General features: G+C 44.8%; 1 protein-coding gene across 3 annotated transcripts in view; it reads left to right on the top strand.

Annotated features, from left to right (window-relative positions):
* The window catches only part of ubap2a (ubiquitin associated protein 2a), a 160,885-nt gene that overhangs the window by 117,438 nt on the left and 21,681 nt on the right, over nt 1-21,766 (top strand). For all 3 annotated transcript variants that reach the window (XM_038790694.1, XM_038790693.1, XM_038790692.1), the window contains 6 exons: nt 609-678; nt 12,620-12,806; nt 15,598-15,689; nt 15,879-15,926; nt 17,261-17,342; nt 18,236-18,444. In XM_038790694.1, coding sequence (XP_038646622.1) covers nt 609-678; nt 12,620-12,806; nt 15,598-15,689; nt 15,879-15,926; nt 17,261-17,342; nt 18,236-18,444 — 688 coding nt within the window. The remainder of the gene's footprint in view (nt 1-608; nt 679-12,619; nt 12,807-15,597; nt 15,690-15,878; nt 15,927-17,260; nt 17,343-18,235; nt 18,445-21,766) is intronic.

Here is a 21,766-nt window from a genome sequence, read left to right as displayed (position 1 = left end):
ACTGATACATTAGCATACACCGCACTTTATCCAAGTGGCTGATTGGATACCAGTTTTGAGTTTTTGATCGTGCTTTGGTCAATGACTAATTGGGAGTATTTTAAATCTGATATGCCACCAGGGCAGCAACATGCCATTCAATGACAATGATTACAAAAATGCATGTCTATTCGCTGATTAATGAACCACATTTCTACTGTAATGGCCACATTTCTACTCTCTGGTTCAATCCCTTGCCCATTGGTGCCATGGTCTGGACTGCAGTCCTTAAAATATCTTCATTCCCAGTGGTCTCCTTCCAATGCTGAGTGTTGGTTTGGTGAGACACACACCTCAAGACTCTGGCACTCCTCTTCTCTTAATTTCTTGATGACCATAAGACAATGGCGGCAGAATTGGGCCATTCAGCCCATTGGTTCTGCACAGCCATTTAATCATGGTAGATATGTTTCTCAACCCCATTCTCCTGCCTTGTTGGCCACCCATCTATTCTGAACTCGTATGCCTGTGACTTCTTTGGTGTTTAGGTTTCTATGGCACTGCAACTAAGTCATGTATAGCTCAATTTTGCTTAACCATTGTTTTCTTGCAACAATTCTTTTATGCAGTTCTTTGCCAAACCATCAAAGCAGCAGCCTTACTTCTGCTACTTCTCTAACTGCAAGCTCCTCACATGCAGTAAGTATGTAAACTTTTTCGAGTTAAGTTGTTATCCTTAAGTGTTTATTTTTTCAACGTCCAAAAAAAAATCCTGCTGAAGAATTTTCTACCTTAATTTTGGTGAATGTCATAATCCTCTTGTGTTTGTATCCTGAACACAAAATGTTAAATGGCAATTTAACATGTGTAAAAAGCTTTGTTTTACTTTGGTTTTACATTTGAGGTTCAACAACAATTTGTTTGAGCCACTTTTTACTGTGGAAGAACCAAGAGGAGCAAAAGGTTTCAAATGGCAGCTTGGACATGAATAATACTGAGGAAGTAGTTGAACCGATTGACAACTGCAGTGTGAGCCAGTTGGAGGAGAAACGGTGCAGGAGAATCACAGAAAAGTGGTAGCGAGGAGTCAACAGGATATGGGCAGAGGGCAAGCATGTGGAAAAAGTATTGGAAACCATTGGGTTAAAGTGGTGCCAGGATGTCTGCATTAGTCCAAGACTGATTCTTTGAGATCAGGTAAAAGCAGAGTCCGAGTACATCTTGAAGGAGCAAAGTCCGAACCATAGCACTAATGTGTAATATACTAAACTGGAGAGAATAGAAAAGTAGAAATGTAGCTCTTAAAAAGCATTTCTATAATCGTTGTCGTGAATCTAACACACGTTGATTGGTGCCAGGATCAAGGACATCACAAGGAAAATGTAGAGTATCCTGCTGGATGAATGGAATTAACTAGAAGTTGTGGTAAGCAGGTCAGGTTTCATAAGCTATGGAGGAAGTTTAAACAGTAGACCTAAAAAGTAATAATTTCTGGATTACACCCTGTACCATGTGCTAGCAAGAGTAGAAATAGAAGGGCAGCACGGTGGCCTAGTGGTTCGCACAACCGCCTCATGGCGCTGAGGTCCCAGGTTTGATTCTTGGGTTTACATTTGGTAAACCCAACATGCCCATGCTCTGGGTCACTGTCCGTGTGGAGTTTGCATATTCTCCCCGTGTCTGCGTGGGTTTTGCCCCCACAACCCAAAAATGTGCAGAGTAGGTGGATTGGCCACGCTAAATTGCCCCTTAATTGGAAAAAATAATTGGCTAATCTAAAAAAAAATTTTTAAAGAGTAGAAATAGGAAGATAGGGAGGACCAATGCCTGGCTGGAGGCATCATGCAGGAGGGAAGGTTTCAGAATCGTGAGGCATTAGGATCAATTCTGGAGTAGGAGGCACCTGTTCTGCACTTAAAAGACTAGATGCAATAAAAAAATATATATATTTTTTTAAAAGACTAGATTATTGTAGCTAAATTTACTGAGGACATGGGTAGGAAAGCAAGTTGTCAAGAGGATATTGAGTGGGCAGAAATTTGGCAGACTAGGGGAAAATGTGAACGTGTCTAATTTGGCAGGAAGAATAGAAAGCAGTATATTATTCTAATGGAGAGAGACTGCTGAACCCTATGGTACGGGGATCTGGGTGTTCTGGTACGTGAATCACAAAGTTGGTATGAAGGCGCAGCAAGTGATTAAGACGGCAAACTGAATGTTGGTATGTGTATATAAGTGGGATGTTTTATGCGGCAGTTGTGCAGAGCATTGCTGAATCACATCGGTGAGTAGTGTGTACAATTTTGATCTCCAAGAGCAAAGTGCAGCACAGGAACATAGGTCCTTCGGCCCTAAAGGTCTGCACTGACCATGCTGCCCATGTTAGACAACCTAAAACCTTCTACACTTCTGGGGTCTGTATCTCTATTCTCATCCTATTCATGTATTTGTTAATACGCCCCTTAAACGTCACTAACTTACTTGCTTTCAGCACCACCCCCGACAGTGAGTTCCAGGCACCCGCTATCCTTTGTGTAAATTAAAAACTTCCCTCTCACATCTCCTCTAAACTTTGTCCCTCGCACCTTTGTCCCTAGTAATTGACTCTTCCACCCTGGGGAAAAAGCTTCTGACTATCCACTCTGTCCATGCCCCTCATAATTTTGTACACTTCTATCGGGTCGCCCCTCAGCCTCTTGGCGTTCCAGTGAGAACAAACCGAGTTTATCCAACCGCTCCTCGTAGCTAATGCCCTCCATACCAGGCCATATCCTGGTAACCCTCTTCTGTACCCTCTCCATAGCCTCCACATCATTTTGGTAGTGTGGCAACCAGAATTGAACACTATATTCCAAATGTGGCTTAACAAAGGTTCTATACAGCTGCAGCATGACTTGCCAATGTTTATACTCAATGCCCCGTTCAATGAAGGCAAGCATGCTGTATGGCTTCTTGACTACCTACTCCACCTGCAATGCCACTTTTAGTGCCTGTTGACTTGTACACACAGATCCCTCTGCCTGTCAATACTCTTGATGGTTCTGCCATTTATTATATATTTCCCACCTGTATTAGATCTCCAAAATGCATTATCTCATTTGTCCGGATTAAACTCCATCTGCCACCTCTCCACCCCAATCTCCTTGTGTTGTTGCAAACCAGTTACATTTCCTCCAAATCATTTATATATACTACGTACAGCAAAGATCCCAGAACTGATCCCAGAACAGACCTCCATTCAGAAAAGCACCCTTCCACTGTTATCCACTGTCTTCTGTGACCGAACCAGTTAAATATCCAGCTTGCCACCTCCCCTATGATACCATGTGACTTCACCTTTTGTACCAGTCTGCCAGGAGGGCCCTTGTCGAAGTCTTTGCTGAAATCCATGTAAACAACATCCACTACCCTACTTTCATCTGTCACTTCTTCAAAACCCGATCAAGTTAGTGAGACACGACCTCCCCTTCACAAAACCATGCTGCCTTTTGCTATATGTCCAGTTGCTTCCAAATGGGAGCAAATCCTGTCTCTTAAGAATCCTTCAATAATTTCTCCACCACTGATTAAACAAAGGAATAACATTAACTATCCTCCAGACCTCTAGGACCTCATCTGTAGCCAGTGAGGGTACAAAGATTTCTATCAAGACCCCAGCAATTTCCTCCCTTAGTATTATGGAGTGAATCCCATCAGGCACTGGGGACTTATCTATCATCATGTTTGCCAAGACACCCAACACCACCACCTTTTTTGATCTCGATGTGACGCAGACTATCTACGCACCTGTCCCCAGACTCATCATCCACCAAGTAATTCTATTAGGTGAATACTGATGCAGAGTACCCATTTAGTACCTTGCCCATTTCCCCTGACTACCCTCTTCTTCTTCATATACGTATAAAAAGCCTTGAGATTTTCCTTAATCCTGTTTGCCAATGACTTTTCGTCCATAGCCCTCCTGAAACTTGCTTGAGTTCCTTCCTACTTTCCTTGTATTCCTCATTGGCTTCGCCTGATCTTTCTAGCCCTTACACATGCTTCCTTTTGGACGAGGCTCACAATATTCCTCGTTATCCAAGGCTCCAGAAACTTGCTGTACTTATCCTCCTTCCTCGCAGGAACATACCAGTCCTGAATTCCTATCGTCTGACATTTGAAAGCCTCCCACATGCCAGATGTTGATTTACCCTCAAACATCCACCCCCAATCTAAATTATTCAGTACTTGCCTAATATTATTATAATTAGCCATCCCCAATTTAGCATCTTCACCCGAGGATTACTCTTATCTTTATCTAACAGTACCTTAAAACTTACTGAATTATGGTCACTGTTCCCAAATGCCCCCCTACTGAAACTTCAACCACCTGGCCAGGCCCATTCTCCAATATCAGGTCCAGTATGACCCCCTTCCCTAGCTGGATTATCTACATATTGTTGGGAGGCCTGGAGTGAACCACTAACATTGTGACTGCACCTTTCCTATTCCCAAGCTCTACCCATATAGAGTAGCACGGTGGCGGCCATGGAGGTGTAGGTCGCACATTCGATGGCTCCCGCCTGAAATGGACTTTTGGACCTTTTTTCCCAGACTTTTGTGGACTTTATGAAATAAATCGATGGAGTGAGCAATAGTAAGGAGGATTTGCCCTCCCCAATATGTATGGATAGCTGGACAAGAAGTGGCCGTGTGAAACAAATTAGTCCCGATAAAGGGAAGCGAGTGGAGCTGGCAGTGCGGCGAAGCATGGTAGACGGCAAGGACCAGGGAACGGTGGCTCACTGGCCGAAGGAGCAGCAGATGGAGTTTTTCAAGAGTTGCTTTGCCAAGCTAAAAAGGGATACGCTTGACCCAATGAAAGCATCGATCGACCAAATGGTTGCGACTCACGCGGCCCAGGGGAAAGCGTTTCAGGAGATAGAGTTAAAATTCTCCAACCAAAAGGACGAGATAACTGTACTGGAGCACAAGGTGGAGGTGCTGGATGACTGCCACAAGAAGATGCAGGAGAAGTTGGAGGAGCTGGAGAGCAGGTCCAGGATGCAGAATTTAAGAATCGTTGGCCTTCCTGAAGGTGTTGAGGGACCAGATGGGGGAGCACATGATTCGGATATGCTGGAGTCGTTATGGGAGCGGGGGCTTTCCCTCGACCCCTGAAGCTGGATGGAGCGCACAGAGCACTCGCAAGGAAGCCAAAGGCGAATGACCCGCCGAGGGCCATGGTGGTTCGTTTTCACCGTTTTTCAGATAAGGAGTGCGTCTTGCGGTGGGCCAAGAGGGAATGGAGCAGTAAGTGGGAGAACAGTGAGGTGTGCATCTATCAGGACCTGGGAGCAGAGCTGGCCAAGAGACGTGCTGGGTTCAACCAGGCAAAGGTGGCCCTCTTTAAGAAGGGGGTGAAGTTTGGGGTGTTATACCCAGCGGGGCTGTGGGTAACGCATGAAGATCGACAGTACTATTTTGATTCGGCAGATGATGTTTGGACATTTATTAAAGAGAAGTTGGACTAGAGTTAAAATGAGCTTCGAAGATCGGATGTGGCGGTGGTTTGTAATTGTGTTCTGTTTTAAACAAGATTGTGTTTAGTCTTGGGCGAGATGGGGGGATGGTTGGAGGGCGCTTTGGTTAGCAGGGAGTTGATACGGTGGGGGGGGGGGGGGCTGAAGTTAGCGTTATCCTTCGGGAGACTGGGTTTTGTTTTAAGTGAGTATATGTTCTGCTTTATGGTTATGTTAATGTCTTCTTGAGAGCTGTTGTTTACTTATGGGGAATGTGATCCTGTGAATAGGTTTTTTTTCTAAGTGGGGAGAGGGGTCCAAACAATAAGGTGATAGTCTGATCGGCACCAGGGGTGAGGGTTATCGGGGTCAGCATGGATCAGCTGACTCTTGGAAGCATGGTGAGGGGTGAGCTAATGTTGAGTTAGTGTTCGATTTGGGAGATTAGGTTTCTGGTGCTATGGTGAGGAAGGGAGGTGGCTGCTTTGCTGGCAAGGGAGAAATTATTTTCAGGGAATAAATGGGATGTCGGGGACGACTGCTGCTTAAGGGGGAATCGGGGGGCGTGAGCTTGGGGCTGGCCTAAAAAAGGTGATGGCTAGTTTTGGGGGGGGGAGAGAGAGAGATTACATGGGCCAGTGAAGGGAGTCCGCGTGTTAGCACATTTAAAGGGACTAAAGGCAGACGTGGCAATGCTGCAGGAGACACATATAAAGGTGGCAGACCAGATGAGATTAAGGAAGGGTTGGGTTAGTCAGCTATTCCACTCGGGGCTGGACACGAAGACCAGGGGGGTAGCAATTTTGATCAGCAAGCGAGTGGCATTTGAGGCTGGGAGGATTGTGGCTGATAAAGGGGGTAGGTATATAATGGTGAGTGGGAAGCTGGAGGGGGTCTGGGTGGTGCTCGTGAATGTCTATTCCCCGAACTGGGACGACGTGGATTTTGAGGCGCGTGTTAGGCAAAATCCCGGACCTTGAGTCACACAACTTGATCGGGGGGGTGCTGGGGGTGGCAAAGGAGTTGAAGGGCTTTATGGAGCAGATGGGGGGCATAGACCCCTGGAGGTTTACATGGCTGAGGGTAAAGAAGTTTTCCATTTTCTCCCACGTCCACAAAGTTTATTCCCGTATTTACTTTTTTGTTCTAGGCAGGGCTTTAATCCCGAAGGTGGCGGAGATGGAATACCCGGTGATTACAGTCTCGGACTATGCCCCGCACTGGATGGATTTGCAGCTTAGGGAGGAGAGAGAGCAGCGTTCGCTGTGGAGACTAGATGTGGGGTTGTTCGCGGACGAGGTGATTTGCGGGTGGGGGGACTAAGAGTATCCAGAACTACCTGGAAACAAACGCCACGGGAGAGGTATCGGCAGCGACGGTCTGGGAAGCCCTGAAGGCAGTTGTTAGAGGGGAGCTAATATTGATCCATTCTCAGAGAGAAAAGAGGGAAAGGGCAGAGAGGGAAAGATTGGTGGAGGAGATACTTGGGGTGGATAGGAGGTATGCGAGGTCCCGGATGCGGGACTCCTGAGGGAGCGGCGCAAGCTACAGACAGAGTTTGATTTGTTGACCACAGGGAAAGCGGTAAAACAGCTGAGAAAAGCTAAGGGGGTGGTCTATGAGTATGGGGAGAAGGCGAGCAGGATGCTGGCGCACCAGCTTTGGAAGAGAGAGGCAGCCAGGGAGATTGGTGGAGTAAAGAATAAGGAGGGTAACTTGGTCTTGAACCCGGAGGGGGTGAGTCAAGTTTTTAAGAAACTCTGGCAAATTATATGAGTCGGAACCCCCGGCGGGAGCAGAAGGGATGAGGCAATTTCTGGACCAGTTGAAGTTGCCGAGGGTGGAGGAGGGCCTGGTGGAGGGGCTGCGGACCCCGATCGAGATAGAAGAAATTGTTAAGGGGCTGGAGGGCATGCAGTCGGGCAAAGCTCCGGGGCCGGGTGGCTTTCTGGTGGAATTTTCTGAGATATTGAGCCCACTGCTGATGAGGAACTTTAATGAGGCGAGAGAAGGGAATCATCCTCCCTACAATGTCGCAGGCCTCGATCTCACTCATTCTTAAACAGGAGAAGGACCATGAACAGTGTGGGTCTTGCAGGCCAATCTTGTTACTAAATGTGAATGCCAAGCTATTGGCTAAGATCTTGGCCACAAGGATAGAGGATTGTGTCCCGGGGGTGATAGGGGAAGACCAGCCTGGTTAAGGGCAGGCAACTTAAAAAAAAAAAAAAAAAAATATTTAGAGTACCCAATTCATTTTTTCCAATTAAGGGACAATTTGGTGTGGCCAATCCACCTAACCTGCACATCTTTGGATTGTGGGGGTGAAACCCACGCAAACACGGGGAGAATGTGCAAACTCCACACGGACAGTGACCCAGAGCCGGGATCGAACCTGGGACCTCGGCGCCATGAGAGAAAGCTTTCGATCGGGTGGAGTGGGAGTACCTGTGGGAGGCGCTAGGTTGGTTTGGGTTTGGAGAGGACTTTATTCAGTGGGTGCGATTGCTGTACCAGGCGACTGTGGCAAGCGTGCGTACGAACCGGCTTATGTCGGGGTATTTTAAATTGCACCGGGGGACGAGGCAAGTGTGTCCCCTCTCCGTTATTATTTGCTCTAGCCATTGAGCCGCTGGCCATGGCGTTGAGAGCTTCAAGGAACTGGCAGGGGCTGCACCGGGTTTCGCTCTACGCGGATGATCATCTCCTGTATATTTCAAACCCACTGGAGGGGATGTGGGAGGTCATGTGGATTTTGAGGGAATTTCGCAGTTTTTCAGGGTATAAACTGAACGTGGGGAAGAGCGAGTTGTTTGTGATCCAGGCTAAAGGGCAGGAGAAGAGACTGAGTGAGCTGCCGCTGAGGAGGTTAGAGAAGAGCTTTCGCTACCTGGTAATACAGGTGGCTCGGAAGTGGGATTCGCTGCATAAGCTTAATTTGACCCGGCTGGTGGAACAAATGGAGGGGGACTTTAAAAGATGGGACATGCTCCCGCTGTCACTGGCGGGGAGGGTACAGACCGTGAAAATGATGGTCCTCCCCAGGTTCTTACTTGTATTCTAGTGCCTTCCCATCTTCATCCCTAAAGCCTTTTTCAAGCGGGTGAATAAGACCATCTCGGGATTTGTGTGGGCAGCTAAAACAACGCGGGTAAAGAGAGTGCTGCTGGACCGCAGTGGGTGGGTGGGTGGGGGGGGGGGGGGGGGGGGGGGGAGGTAGGGTGGGCTGGCATTGCTGAAATTTTGCAACTACTATTGAGTGGCTAATGTAGCCATGATTAGGCAGTGGGTGTTGGGGGAGGGGTCGGCATGGGAGCGGTTGGAGGTGGCATCATGTAAAGGCACCAGTTTGGGAGCATTGGTAACGGTGCCTCTGCCGTTCTCGCCGGCCCGATACTCCACAAGTCCAGTAGTAGTGGAGGCTCTGAGGATCTGGGGGTTGTGGAGGAGACATGAGGGTGGAAGGCGCGTTGGTCTGGATCCCAATATGTAATAACCACAGGTTTCCACTAGGCAGGATGGATGGCGAGTTCCAGAGCTGGCAGAGGGCAGGTATCAAAAGGATGGGTGACCTGTTTATAGATGGGAGCTATCCCAGCCTTCAGGCGCTGGAGGGCAAATTTAAACTGCCGCCAGGAATGTCTTTAGGTATTTACATGTGCGGGCCTTCCTGAGAAAACAGGTGGTGGCCTTCCCGCTTCTGCCGCCACGGGGGATGCAAGATAGAGTAGTTTCCGGTACCTGGGCGGGGGAGGGGAAGGTGTCGGACGTCTACCGGGAACTGCTGGAAGCAGAGGAAACCCTGGTGGAGGAACTTGAGGGCAAATGGGAGGAAGAGTTCGGAGGAGAGTTAGAGCTGGGTCTGTGGGTGGAAACTCTAAGTAGGGTCAATTCCTTCTCATCATGTGCTAGACTGTTTAATCCAGTTTAAGGTAGTCCACCGGGCACATGTGACGGCGGCGAAGATGAGCAAGTTTTTCGGGATAGAAGACAGATGTGCGAGGTGTGCGGGAAGCCCAGCAAACCATGTTTTGGTCATGCTCAAAACTTGGAGTGTTCTGGCAGGGGTTTGCCAAGGCAATGCTCAAGGTGCTAGGTACATGGGTGGTGCAGAGTCCAGAGGTGGCGACCTTTGGAGTGTCAGAAGATCCGGGAGTTCAGGGAGTGAAAGAGGCTGACGTTCTGGCCTTTGCCTCCCTGGTAGCCTGGAGACGGATCCTTTTAATGTGGAGGGACTTGATACCCCCGAGTGTAGAGGCTTGGGTCAATGACATGGCTGGGTTTCTCAGCCTCGAGAAAATAAAGTTTGCCTTAAGAGGATCAATGTTAGGGTTCTCCCAGAGGTGGCAGTCGTTCGTCGACTTTCTTGGAGAAATTTAGAATGTCAGCAGTAGCAACTTTCCGAGGGGGGAGGGGGTGTAAGTGTTTTATGTTATTTCATGTGGTCTGTGAAGATAGAGCCGATTGGGGAAATGTTTATTTTTTTCACCGTGTTAATGTTTCCTGTTCTATTTCTGTTATTGTAAAATTTTACAAATACTTCAATAAAAATATTTTAAAAGAAATAGAACAGCACGGTGGCACAGTGGTTAGCACAGTTGCTTCACTGTTCCAGGGTCCCAGGTTAGATTTCTGGCTTGGGTCACTGTGCAGAGCCTGCACGTTCTCCTCGTGTCTGCGTGAGTTTCCTCCGAGTGCTCTGGTTTCCTCCCACAGTCCAAAGATGTGCAGGACAGATGGATTGGCCATGATAAATTTCCCTCCGTGTCCAAGAAAATGGTTAGGTGGGTTTACTGGGTTACTGGGGTAGGGTAGCGGAGTAGGCCTAAGTAGGGTGGTGTTTCCAAGAGCCGGTGCAGACTCGATGAGCCGCATGGCCTCCTTCCGCACTGTAAATTTTATGTTCTATATTGCCTCGCTGCATGAGCCCGCTGAGGTGACCTCCCTCAGTACAGCTGATATTCCTTACTTAAGGAAGGATATAATTGAATTAGACGCAGCTCAGACAAAGTCACTCAACTGATTCCTGGGATGAATGGGGTTACCTAATGAGGAAAGATTGGGCCTCAACCCATTGGGTTTAGAAGATTGAGAGGTGATTGAAATTTCTAGAATCCTGAGGAAAATCTAGAACCAGGTGAGATTTTTTAAATATTAGAGGTGTTCCATTTAAGACTTGAGATGTAACTTTTTTGAGGGTTGTTGGGTCTGTGGCTTTGAATATGTTCATGGCTGAGTTAGATTTTTAATCAACAACTGAGTGTTGGGTTATTTGAGGGGGGCGGGGGGGAGCGTCGGGTCTAGGCTGGAAACTGGAGTTGAGGCCACAATAGGTCAGCCAAATTGTAGAGCAGGCTCAAAAGGGCCAGATTACCTATTCCTCTGAATCCTGTGTTCTTGTGAAGCAGCAAGGTTGAGGAACAGAATGCAATGGACATGGTCTTCATTGATTTTAAGAAATTATTTGACGAAGCACCACATGAAAGGATAGTTAACAAAATTGAAGTTCATTGAATAGGAGAGTTAACTTGGATGAAAAATTAACTCGAGGGCAGAAAACCAGTGAGTTGTGGTGAATGGTTATTCCTCAGACTGGAGCATGGGTAGACCATGGTGTTCCTCGGGGTTCAGTGCCAGCATTACTGCTTTAAGGTATATAAATAACTTGATATTAGATTATAAAATTTGAAAATTATACCAAACTTGGAGGGCCAAAAGATGAGAATACCAAATTGACTGCAACAGAACACGAGCTTAGATGGGTAGACAAGTGGCAGATTAAATTTGATGAGGAATGAAGTAATGCATTTTTGCCGAAGGGATAGGGAGAGGCAACATTGATTTAATGACTATTCTAAAGAGAGTGCAGAAACAGAGGGGGTCATGTGCATAAGAACATAGTAATAGGGATAGGATATTTGCCCTTCATTCCTGCTCAACCATTCATTAGGACCATGGCTAATTTGGTTGTGGTCTCAGCGCCATGTTCCTCTTTGCCCCCAATAACCCCCTTACTCCTTGCCTAACAAAAATCAGTCTAATTTTGCCTTGAAGAAATTCAAAGATCAGCTTACTTTTATATTTCATTCCTCTTGCAATAAACGCCAATATTCCACATGCTTTCCCAATCACTTATACCCTCAGATCTTTGAACTGGCAGGGCACGTTGAAAGTTTAATTAGCAAAGCAAATAGGCTGTTGGGGCTTCATAAATAGAGCCATCGAGTACAATGGCAGCCAAATTATGCCAAACCTGTATTTTTTTTAAAAACTACTCTTCAGAGGGTGCAGAGGATATTTGCCAGAATGGTTCCAGGGATAAGAGATTTTAATTATACGGTTGGAAACGTCAAAAGTTGTTCTCCTTGAAGCATAAATAAGGTAGAATAAGAAAATAATGTTCCCATTTGCTGACAGTGGGACTAAAGGGACAATTTTGGGCACCCGAGATGTGAAGATGAACTCCTTTCATGTTGCCAGCGATAATGATCCGGCCTTGCTGAGCATCGATGCTTTGAAAGAGAATTGGATGGTCACTTAAGGGAAGCAAACTTGGGGTTAAGGGGCTAGAGCAGGTTAATGGGTTCAGAAGATGAGGAATTCATGGTGCAGAAGCTAAGAAAGGCAAGTTTGAAGAAGGTACCAGAGGGAGTGAAGAAGGTACCAGAGGGAGAAACCAAAGTGACCACACTGCCATTCTCACAGTTTTGATTGGACAGTTGGTGTAAAGTACAGCTAGTTAGGGGGACTTAATTTACCTGTCAACTAAATTTCTGACAACCAGGATACAGTTGTCTCCGAGGTCATGGATGGCAAAGACCTGGTTCATATGAGTGGACTTTCTGGGGGAAATATTGAGTTGGTGATCATCGGTGTGCGAGGAGGAAATTTGCTTAAAAAGGTGAATAGAGCAGCTGAGATCATTGCCCGTACGACAGTAATGGGTGCCTCAATCCATCCTTTGGAGAATGCCAGACTCGAAGAGCTGTGTGGACTTATCCAAAGCACATTTGAGCCTGGAGTGACAACAGGAGAGTTGGAAAGCAGAGGGGCTGATGGATTGGCGTGGTGGCTCTGTGAAATTCAGTCAGGTAGCATTTTAGCAATATGATGCTGTATTGCTTTTTTTTTTCTTGCAGCACACAAATGTTGACAACAGTTTGCAGACAACTGAAACTTTCTCCACTGCTTTGACATTTACTACAATTACCACGTCATCAGTCGGTGTCTCCAGCAGCCTAAACACTACAAACAGCCTTGGACTGAGTGCTGCGAATGCATCTTTGCCAACTGCGACTACACGGGCAGTTCCTTCTGTGTCTTCAGGTAGAAAGCCATTTCATATTTAGCCTTCTCTGTACAAAGGAAGCTTTTGTTCTGTTTTTTTACCTGTTTTGTTTTACTTTAAGTGCCATAGAGAGATCTCAAACTTAATTAGCACCCAACAAAATAGTCTCCTTGTATACATCAACATCAGTTTCTCTTCCCCCACCCACCCACTTTTTTTAAAAGTTCTTTTTCCCACCCCCTGCTCTCTAACTTCCCAAACATTTCCCCAACGTGACCTAATTTTAACGGTTCGGATTGGTTAGTGACTAGAGTTGTTGAGCAGGAGGGGATTATTTCTGAATGGGGAGGAGTAGATGGTGCCAATATTGGCCGTCTACCTGTGACTGCTGTACCAATGAGGAGTTTACAAATTTAGGTGCCCAGCTCCAATAGCATCATGTCCTCCCTCCCCACTTTGTTCTTCCAATTGGGATTCCCGTTGAGGCTGCGAGATGGAATAAAACACATCATGGGATCTCTGAACTGGTACCAGGATGGACTCTGTCTCCATGGCGACCATTATGGGTTTTGTATATTGTGACTCCCGAGTTTCATCCAGCATCTCCACCTGGAATTGCAGCCCATGCTTTGGGAGCCCTGCTCTAGTGCAAATAACACAGTCTTTGCTTTATCTGAAGATTGGGTGATTTGCTTTTTGATGTGTTGGCACTGATAATGGGTAAAATGATTAGGCACTGCTTTTGGGAGGCAATTCAACCTCCCCCAGAACACAAACATATAGTGTACTGTCTGTAAAAAGATTTGGCATGAGGTAGTGAGATGTGGTTGACAGCATAGTTTAGAGTAAGGTTGTAGTTCAGTCTTCTAACTATCAGATGTTATTAAAACTGGAGTTGATGGGAATCGGGGGAAGCTCTCTGTTGGTTGAAGTCATACCTAACACGAAGGTGATTGTTGGAGGTCAGTCATCTCCACTCCAGGATGTCACTGCGGGAGTTTCTCCGGGTAGTGCCCTAGGCCCAACCATCTTCAGCTGCTTCCTCAATGACCTTCCTTCTGCAATAAGGTCTGAAATGCGGGTGTTCACAGATGACTGCACTGCACAATGTTTACCATTCACGACTCCTCCGATACTGAATAGGCCGGATGTCCAAATGCAGCAAAACCTGGACAAAGTCCAGACTTGGGTTGACGAGTAACAACTCTCGCACCACATAACTGTCAGGTGATGAACAACAAGAAACTCTAAACATTGCCCTTTGACATTCAGTGGCATTACCGTCACAGAATCCCCCACTATCAGCATCCTGGGGATTACCATTGACCAAAGACTCATCTGGACTAGCCATATAAATACTGTGGCTACAAGAGCAGGTCAGAGGCAAGGATTCCTGTGGTGAGTAGCTCTCCTTCTGACTCCCACAACCCTGCGAGACAAGTCAGAAGTGTGATGGAATACTACTCCCATGCCTGGATGAGTGCAGCTCCAACTCGAGAAACTTGACACCATCTAGGACAAAGCGGCCTGCATGACTGGCATCTCATCCACAAACATTCATTCCCTGCACCATTAACACAGTGACAGCTAAGTGTACCATCTACAAGATGCACTGCAGGAACTCACCAGGGCTCCTTCGACAGCACCTTTCAAACCCCTGACCATGTTCCATCTCCAAGGACAAGGGCAGCAGTTACCCGAGAACACCATCTGGAGGTCCCATCCTGATTTGGAAATATATTGCCATTTCTTCACTGCCACTGGGACAAAATCCTGAAACTTCCTTCTTAATAGCACTGGGTGTACCTACTCCACATGGATTGCAGCAGATCAAGAAGGTAACTCAACAGCACCAATTTAAGGAAATTAGGGATGGACAATAAATGCTGGCTTAACCAGCGAAACCTGCAACCCATGAGCTCATGAATGAACAAACAAAGAAACAAAAACACTCCTCCATAGAGTAAATGGGTATGTATCCCTTCATAAATTTGCATGAACATTTTTTATATCTTGCTTTATAAAGTTAGTGTTTAGCCATAAGTGTTAAAACTTGACTGCTAATGCTTTGACCTGACCTTGTCTAAGGATGGGTTTTTAATTGAGTAATTGAACACCTTGTTACACTTAGATTTTAGTTTATTCTCAAGTTCTAGGGTAACCACTGAGTGAGCCTTTGCTGCCTACGAGTTGAGGAATAATCTTGTGCATGCACACTATGCAGTGTTCTTTGGACAAGTTAAACAAAAGAATACACATTTATAGTTGACCCAGTGTATTAGTCTTCTCCACGTTATGGTCTTTGGAATTGGTGGACTAGCCACTCTGACCATGACTTGAAGGTGGGGGGGGAACAAAAAGAAAATCATATCTTTCAAAAATTAGCTGATAATGTTGTGCAAGGATGTGTTTTCATGATGACCAACTAATTAATTAAACTAATCTAATCTAAGCAAGTACTGACTGCATGCTATCCTGTAGTGAATCTGCTTGTCTATTACTTTATTCTGGTTGACCTTCATTGATCCCCTGTCCCTCATCTTTTTCCATATAGTTACAGTGATACTAGTCTCCTCCATCCTCACTTCTGTTTCTCCAACACTGGCCTACTGCATGTTGGAGACCGTTGCTCTTTACCACCTGTGCACACCGTTTCTAGATTTCAAAAGGGTGTGGCGGTAGGGTGGAAGGCATGTGTATGAAGGGTGATTAAATTAATGGAGTCAGACATTCAATATAGTTACTTGTTGTACTAAGCTGAAATAGTAGTGTGACAGGCCTTTTCTCTAAAGTTGGATGTATTTTAATACAGCTACTTTCTTATTACAGGGAAGGCTCCACCAAATCTTCCTCCAGGTGTGCCTCCTATTTTACACAATCAGTACATTGTTGGACCAGGGGGACTGCTGCCTGCATACCCAGTAAGAGTGAATGCACTTATTAGTTCAATGCAAATACTAATTAACAATTGTGTTTGCGGATCAGGCAGAGAAATTGCTTTGATTTGGCTATAAATGTGCTTTGCATATTAGATAGTTAAAATTAGTATACTTTATTCAAATTACATTGTTATTTGGGGTTTTGATTGTCTCCCCTCTTTCATACAATAGATCTACGGATATGATGACCTTCAGGTACTTCAGTCCAGGCTACCTATGGTTTGTATTTTTTTATTTATTTATTTTTGCAAACTGAATGTTTAAAACTGATTTTGCCATAGTTTATACTGGTGCAGTGTCTGTCAACCCACAACCTTGGGCCCCAGGGCTGTGCCTAGTTTTGGGTCAGGCAGTTTGGGCCAGGTGACGTCAACGGTCGCTTGGAGCGTAGGAAAAGCAAAGCTGATAATTAACCAGTCAGCACACCACCACTTCAATGCAACATCTAGCCCAAAAACCAGTAATTTATTTTGCTCATATAATTCATGGCAGTTTTCGGAATTTCGAATTTGAGACACTACTTGTATCGTGTATTTTCAATGAGAACAGTGACACCTGGGCTCCTGAAGTGAGTCTTGGATTTTGTAGACTCCACAGGATGTCTTAATACGTGTAATCTGAGGTGCAAGAGGTTGAATGGACTCCTTTAAAACTTTTCTAATACTGACCCACCTCTTTTATTAAACATACCTGCCTCCATCCTTGCAGGCATACTGCCAAAAGTATTAAGTGCAAATTCAAATGTGGCCTGCTTGGCTTCAGTTTTCTGTCTTGCACCATAAACCTGTTTCTCTTGCTTCCTGTGTGTTTCTTTTTTTTTTGCACTGAGGTAGAATACAGGTCTTGGGATCTTGGTTGACACTTTCCTAGGAGGTCATTTAAGCTTCAGGAAAGTTGCTTGTTCTCTGTAAGCCAGTATGTAACTGTAAACTGCTGTTGGAAGAAGCGGTGTGACTGCTGAAACTCTGATATGAAACTCCACTTCTCCTGCATGGTTGTCTCTTTCAGTTAGAGTAAAATATGTCTTTGAGTAAGATTATTGAACTAGGGCAGCACAGTGACGCAGTGGGTAGCACTGCTGCCTCACGGCACCGGGGACCCGGGTTCGAAAACTGTCCTGGGGCACTGTCGGTGTGGAGTTTGCACATTCTCCCCATAGAACCTAAAAAGGTGTGCTGGGTCGGTGGATTGATGTGCTAATTTGCCCCTTAATTAGAAAAATTATTTTTAGACAAGAGAAAAAAAAATTAGACTACTCCAATTCCTGTCAATACATATAGTTTTCAGTTTAATTTTGCAAGGCTAGACCACAGCTTAACATTTCATAATTATCAAAATTTTCACCATTGCTCTTGGATATGTGTCAAACAGTTAAACTTAGTGGATTTTAATCTCTATCTATGGTCTTTGTTTCATCGATATGTAAGTTATATTTTGGTAAAACCAAGATTTGATGCATAATAGTTTAACAAATCTATATTCCTTGTCCTCCCCTACATTGGACCCCTACAACCCCAATCCTTTTCCCCCCTTGCTTTTTGCTCACCTTCAAGGATTACTATGGAATGGCATTTCCTGCTCCAGCTGCAGCACTTGCAGGCAGAGATGGAGGTCTTGCAAGCAACCCATACTCAGGTGCGTATTAATGTTCCTTTTTTTAACCAGTTGAACTGTCATAGTTTCTCTCTTCTCTCTCTCCCAATTATCATGTAGCCCCTGGGGCAGCGGGTGTCGGAAGGTTAAAATCTGCCTCCGCACAAAGTACCTGACTTGTAGATACCGGAACCCATTCTCACCTGGCAACTCATACTCCTCCAAGCTCGGGATACCCTCATCAATAAACAGATCTCCAAACCCCCCCCCCTCCCGGAGCGAACCGATGGTTCCCACATATCGGTGCCCACACCAACGCCCCTTACAGCCCCTTGTGCTGCTGCCACTGTCCCCACACCCTCAGGGCTGTCTCTACTACCGGGCTTGTGGAGTACCTGGCTGGCAAGAATGGCAGAGGTACCGTTAACAGTGCCCCCAAACTCGTGTCTTTACATGAGGCCGCTGCCACCTGCTCCCAAACTGACCCCTCCCCCCACTACCCACTTCCTGACCATTGCTGCATTTGCCACCCAATAATTTCTAAAATTCGGAAGAGAGCCCCCCCACCCCATGTATTTATGTTCTTGTATATCTGATTCAGAACCGTTAAAAAATTTGGTGTTGAGAAAATGCCATGTGGTGCAACACATTTGTCCTCTGCACTGCTATAAGCCTCCAAGGGAAATTAAGCTTTCTACGATATTCCCAATCAGGCTGATTTTATTTTTGTTCAACATATTTTAAACTTGGGAAATCAAATATATTCTACATTCAACTCTTATGCCCTGCATTTAAATTTATATCTATATATTTCAACTGTTGCAGTCAGTTATTTTTCATCCATAGACAAATAGAAGCATTTCTGATGTAACAGTGACAATTGAGAAAATGTTTTACTGAACCATATTAAATTGTATACAATTCCCATATTTCAGGTGACCTAGCAAAGTTTGGCAGGGGTGACTCTGCTTCACCTGCACCAGCAACCACTCTAGCCCAACCTCAACAAAATCAGACTCACCACACCACTCAGCAGGCCTTCTTAAACCCAGCTTTGCCACCAGGCTACAGTTACACAGGATTGCCATACTATGCTGGTATGCCTGGAGTACCTAGCACATTCCAATATGGACCTGCCATGTTTGTAAGTAATTTGTACTATTATTTATAAAGCAGTGTTTGTGATCAATAATTGAACTTAATGCATCCTGGGAAATTATAAAGCACTCCCCAATGAGTGCTTTTGAAATAGGCCATTACATATTTGCGTAACTAATCTGTTACTTTTTATTTCCTGAAATGTTAATCAAGGTACCAGAAGAATTTTCTGCACATCAAATAATCCAGTGGTATCTTTAAGGTTTACTTTAAAAGATATAACCTCACTTGTTCATCTTAAAAATATAATACAACAATAAATTAAACTTTTTGTGCATTGTTTATTTAGCTGTAAATCACCAGCACTACAGAGCTTTTTTTAATTGCCCAATTCAGTTAATATAAAACTAATGAGGGAACTGATTTCTGAAAACATAAACTAATAACATAATAAGCTGGAAAACATAAAGCAGAATTTGCTTTAGTTAAGACATGAATGCTAAATGCAATATCTTTCAGGCAAAATGGAAGAAACCTTTTCCACATGTTGAGGCTGTGAAATGCGGTTCCAGAGTTAGAAATTGAAGCGCAGATTTGTCACCTAATAAATTTGATGATTGAAGAGAAATTCCGGGATCAATTAGTTTTTGAAAGGTTTTGAATATTTTAATCTTGAAGTTGAGGAGTATGCAGAGCTTAAAAAGAGGTATAGAAAACTCTCAGAAAAGCAATGAAAGAAAGAGGAAATACCACATGAGGGCATCAGAGAGGCAGAGAACTTTTTGGAGATCACAATACATTGCCAGCTGCTTTTACAGTTTAGATTGCGAATGATGAGATCAAGTTCAAAAACAGTACATAATTCTTCAGCAACATTAAAGAAAAGATTGTGTTGAACAGCAGAACAAACTCAATGAGATGATGAAATTACCAGAAACTGGAGCAGCAATTGCACTTCGCAACGTAAAGGAAAACCTCGAAAGAACCGTTGCATGTTTCAAAGACCTCTTTGGCCAATGTTTTTTCCTCTGGAAATTGTGAAGTGAAGCAAAATACATTTAATGTCACTCAAGAATCAGTTGGAAGAGAAGACTCAGGAATTCTCCATCTTACAGGTGGAAGCCAAGAGGTACTATAAGACATAGGAGTAGAATTAGGCCACTGGGCCCATCGAGACTGCTCCGCCATTCAATCATGGCTGATATTTTCTCATCCCCCATTCTCCTGCCTCCTCCCCAAAACCCCTGATCCCCTTATTAATCAAAAACCTATCTATCTTTGTCTTAAAGACACACAGTGACGTGTCCTCTACAGCCTTCTATGGCAAAGAGTTCCACAGATTCACCACACGCTGGCTGAAGAAAATTCTCTTCATCTCTGTTTTAAAGCATCATCCCTTCAGTCTGAGATGGTGTCCTCTGCTTCTCGTTTTTCCTACAAGTGGAAACATCCTCTCCACGTCCACTCTATCCAGGCCTCGCAGTATCTTGTAAGTTTCAATAAGATTCCCCCCATCTCCTTCGAAATTCCGAGTACAGACCCAGAGTCGTCAACCGTTCCTCGTACGACAAGTTCTTCATTCTAGCGATCATTCTTGTGAATCTCCTCTGGACCCTTTCCACGACCAGCACATCCTTCCATAGATACAGGGCCCAAAACTGCTCACGATACTCCAAATGGGGTCTGACCAGAGCACTATACAGCCTCAGAAGAACCTCCCTGGTCTTGTATTCTAGCCCTCTTGACATGAATGCTAACATTGCATTTGCCTTCTTAACTGCCAACTGAACCTGCACGTTAATCTTATGAGAATCGTGAACAAGGACTCCGAAGTTCCTTTGTGCTTCTGATTTCCTGAGCATTACCTGATTTATAAAATAGTCTATGCCTAAATTCCTCCTTTCAATGTGCATTACCTCACACTTTTCCACATTGTATTTCATTTGCCACTTCATTGCCCACTCATAGCTTGTCCAAATGCTTCTGCAGCCCCCTTGCTTCCTCAATACTACCTGTCCCTCTACTGCAGAGTTGAGTTGCCAGAAGCATAATTACAGAATGAGCTTGAAGAATAGCGAGGGGAATTGTGCTATGCTAAGGAAAAAGCTTTCAACGTAGAGAACCAACTTTCACATATGAAAAATTAGTTTGCAAATTAAAAACAGGAACTGATGAGAACATTAGAAGCTGCTCAAAGGAAGTAGAACACTTGATGCTTGAATGACAGCATGTGGAAGCACATTCAACGAAGATCTTCAATTAAACTCTAACTTCAAGCATTCGAGTCTCTAGTGAGCAGCGTGCAAAATTCCTGGAACTGGAGAACGAATTTCTGATGTATGTCGCTTAGCTAATGGAAATGTACAAACGATAGTAATATAAGACATAAGGTAAACTTTAATCACTTAAAATGCATTGGATAAAGACTTGGAGGAAGGTGTAGTACAAGAGACTGACACGCGTGAATTTGATGTGGACGAAGTACAATACTGCCCCCAGGGATGTAAGAGAACACATGACCTGCACCAGGGTCAGTTGGATGTTGGACAGCTATGTAGACCCAAGCATGGAGATGGCTCAGAGATTGAACCCGTTAAGATATCTTTGTAAAGACTTAGTTAACCGTCAGATTATGAAGACTTCATTAAAACCTACAGGGGTATAACAAATTTGAGCACGCATACGCCCACAATCCTAGACTTCTACAACCCTAGTGTACACTTTGTTGCCTCTCTTCATTCATCCCACCAAAATGAATCACTTCTCGACATTGAATTTCATCTGCTATTTGTCCTTTTCTAAAGTTCAGTATATGATTAGAAGTAGACCATCGGCCACTTGAGCCTGATCTGCCGTTCAATATGATTGTCGCTGATCTGATAGTGCTGTAACTCCACGTTTCTGTCTGCTCCCCAAGACCTCCCTTTTCAGTCAAAAATCTGTTCAACTGTGCCTTGAATACGGGTGGCGCAGTGGTTAGCATGCTGCCTCACAGTGCCAAGGACCCGGGTTCAATCACGGCCCTGGGTCACTGTCCATGTGGACATTCTCCCAGTGTCTGCTTGGGCCTCACCCCCTTAATTGGAAAGGAATTCTGCCTTGAATATATTTTTATGACCCAGCCTCCACTGCTTGTTGGGGAAGAGAATCCGATCACTGATGACCCTCCAAGATATTTTCCCTCACCTGGGTCTTCAAATGAGAAATCCCTTATTTTGAAACTGTGCCTCTTTGTACTAGATTTCCCCCACGAGAGGAAACATCTTCTCAGCATCTACCCTGTCAAGCTCTTAACAGGTTTCAATAAGATGACCTTTTTTTTAAACCTAAATTTGTGCCCAATCATTTTCTTTTCCAATTAAGAGCCA

This window comes from Scyliorhinus canicula, chromosome 3, assembly GCF_902713615.1.
Source record: "Scyliorhinus canicula chromosome 3, sScyCan1.1, whole genome shotgun sequence".
NCBI classification, from domain to species: domain Eukaryota; kingdom Metazoa; phylum Chordata; class Chondrichthyes; order Carcharhiniformes; family Scyliorhinidae; genus Scyliorhinus; species Scyliorhinus canicula.
Note: the sequence above shows the minus strand (reverse complement) of the source record. Positions and strands in the feature narration are given on the sequence as shown.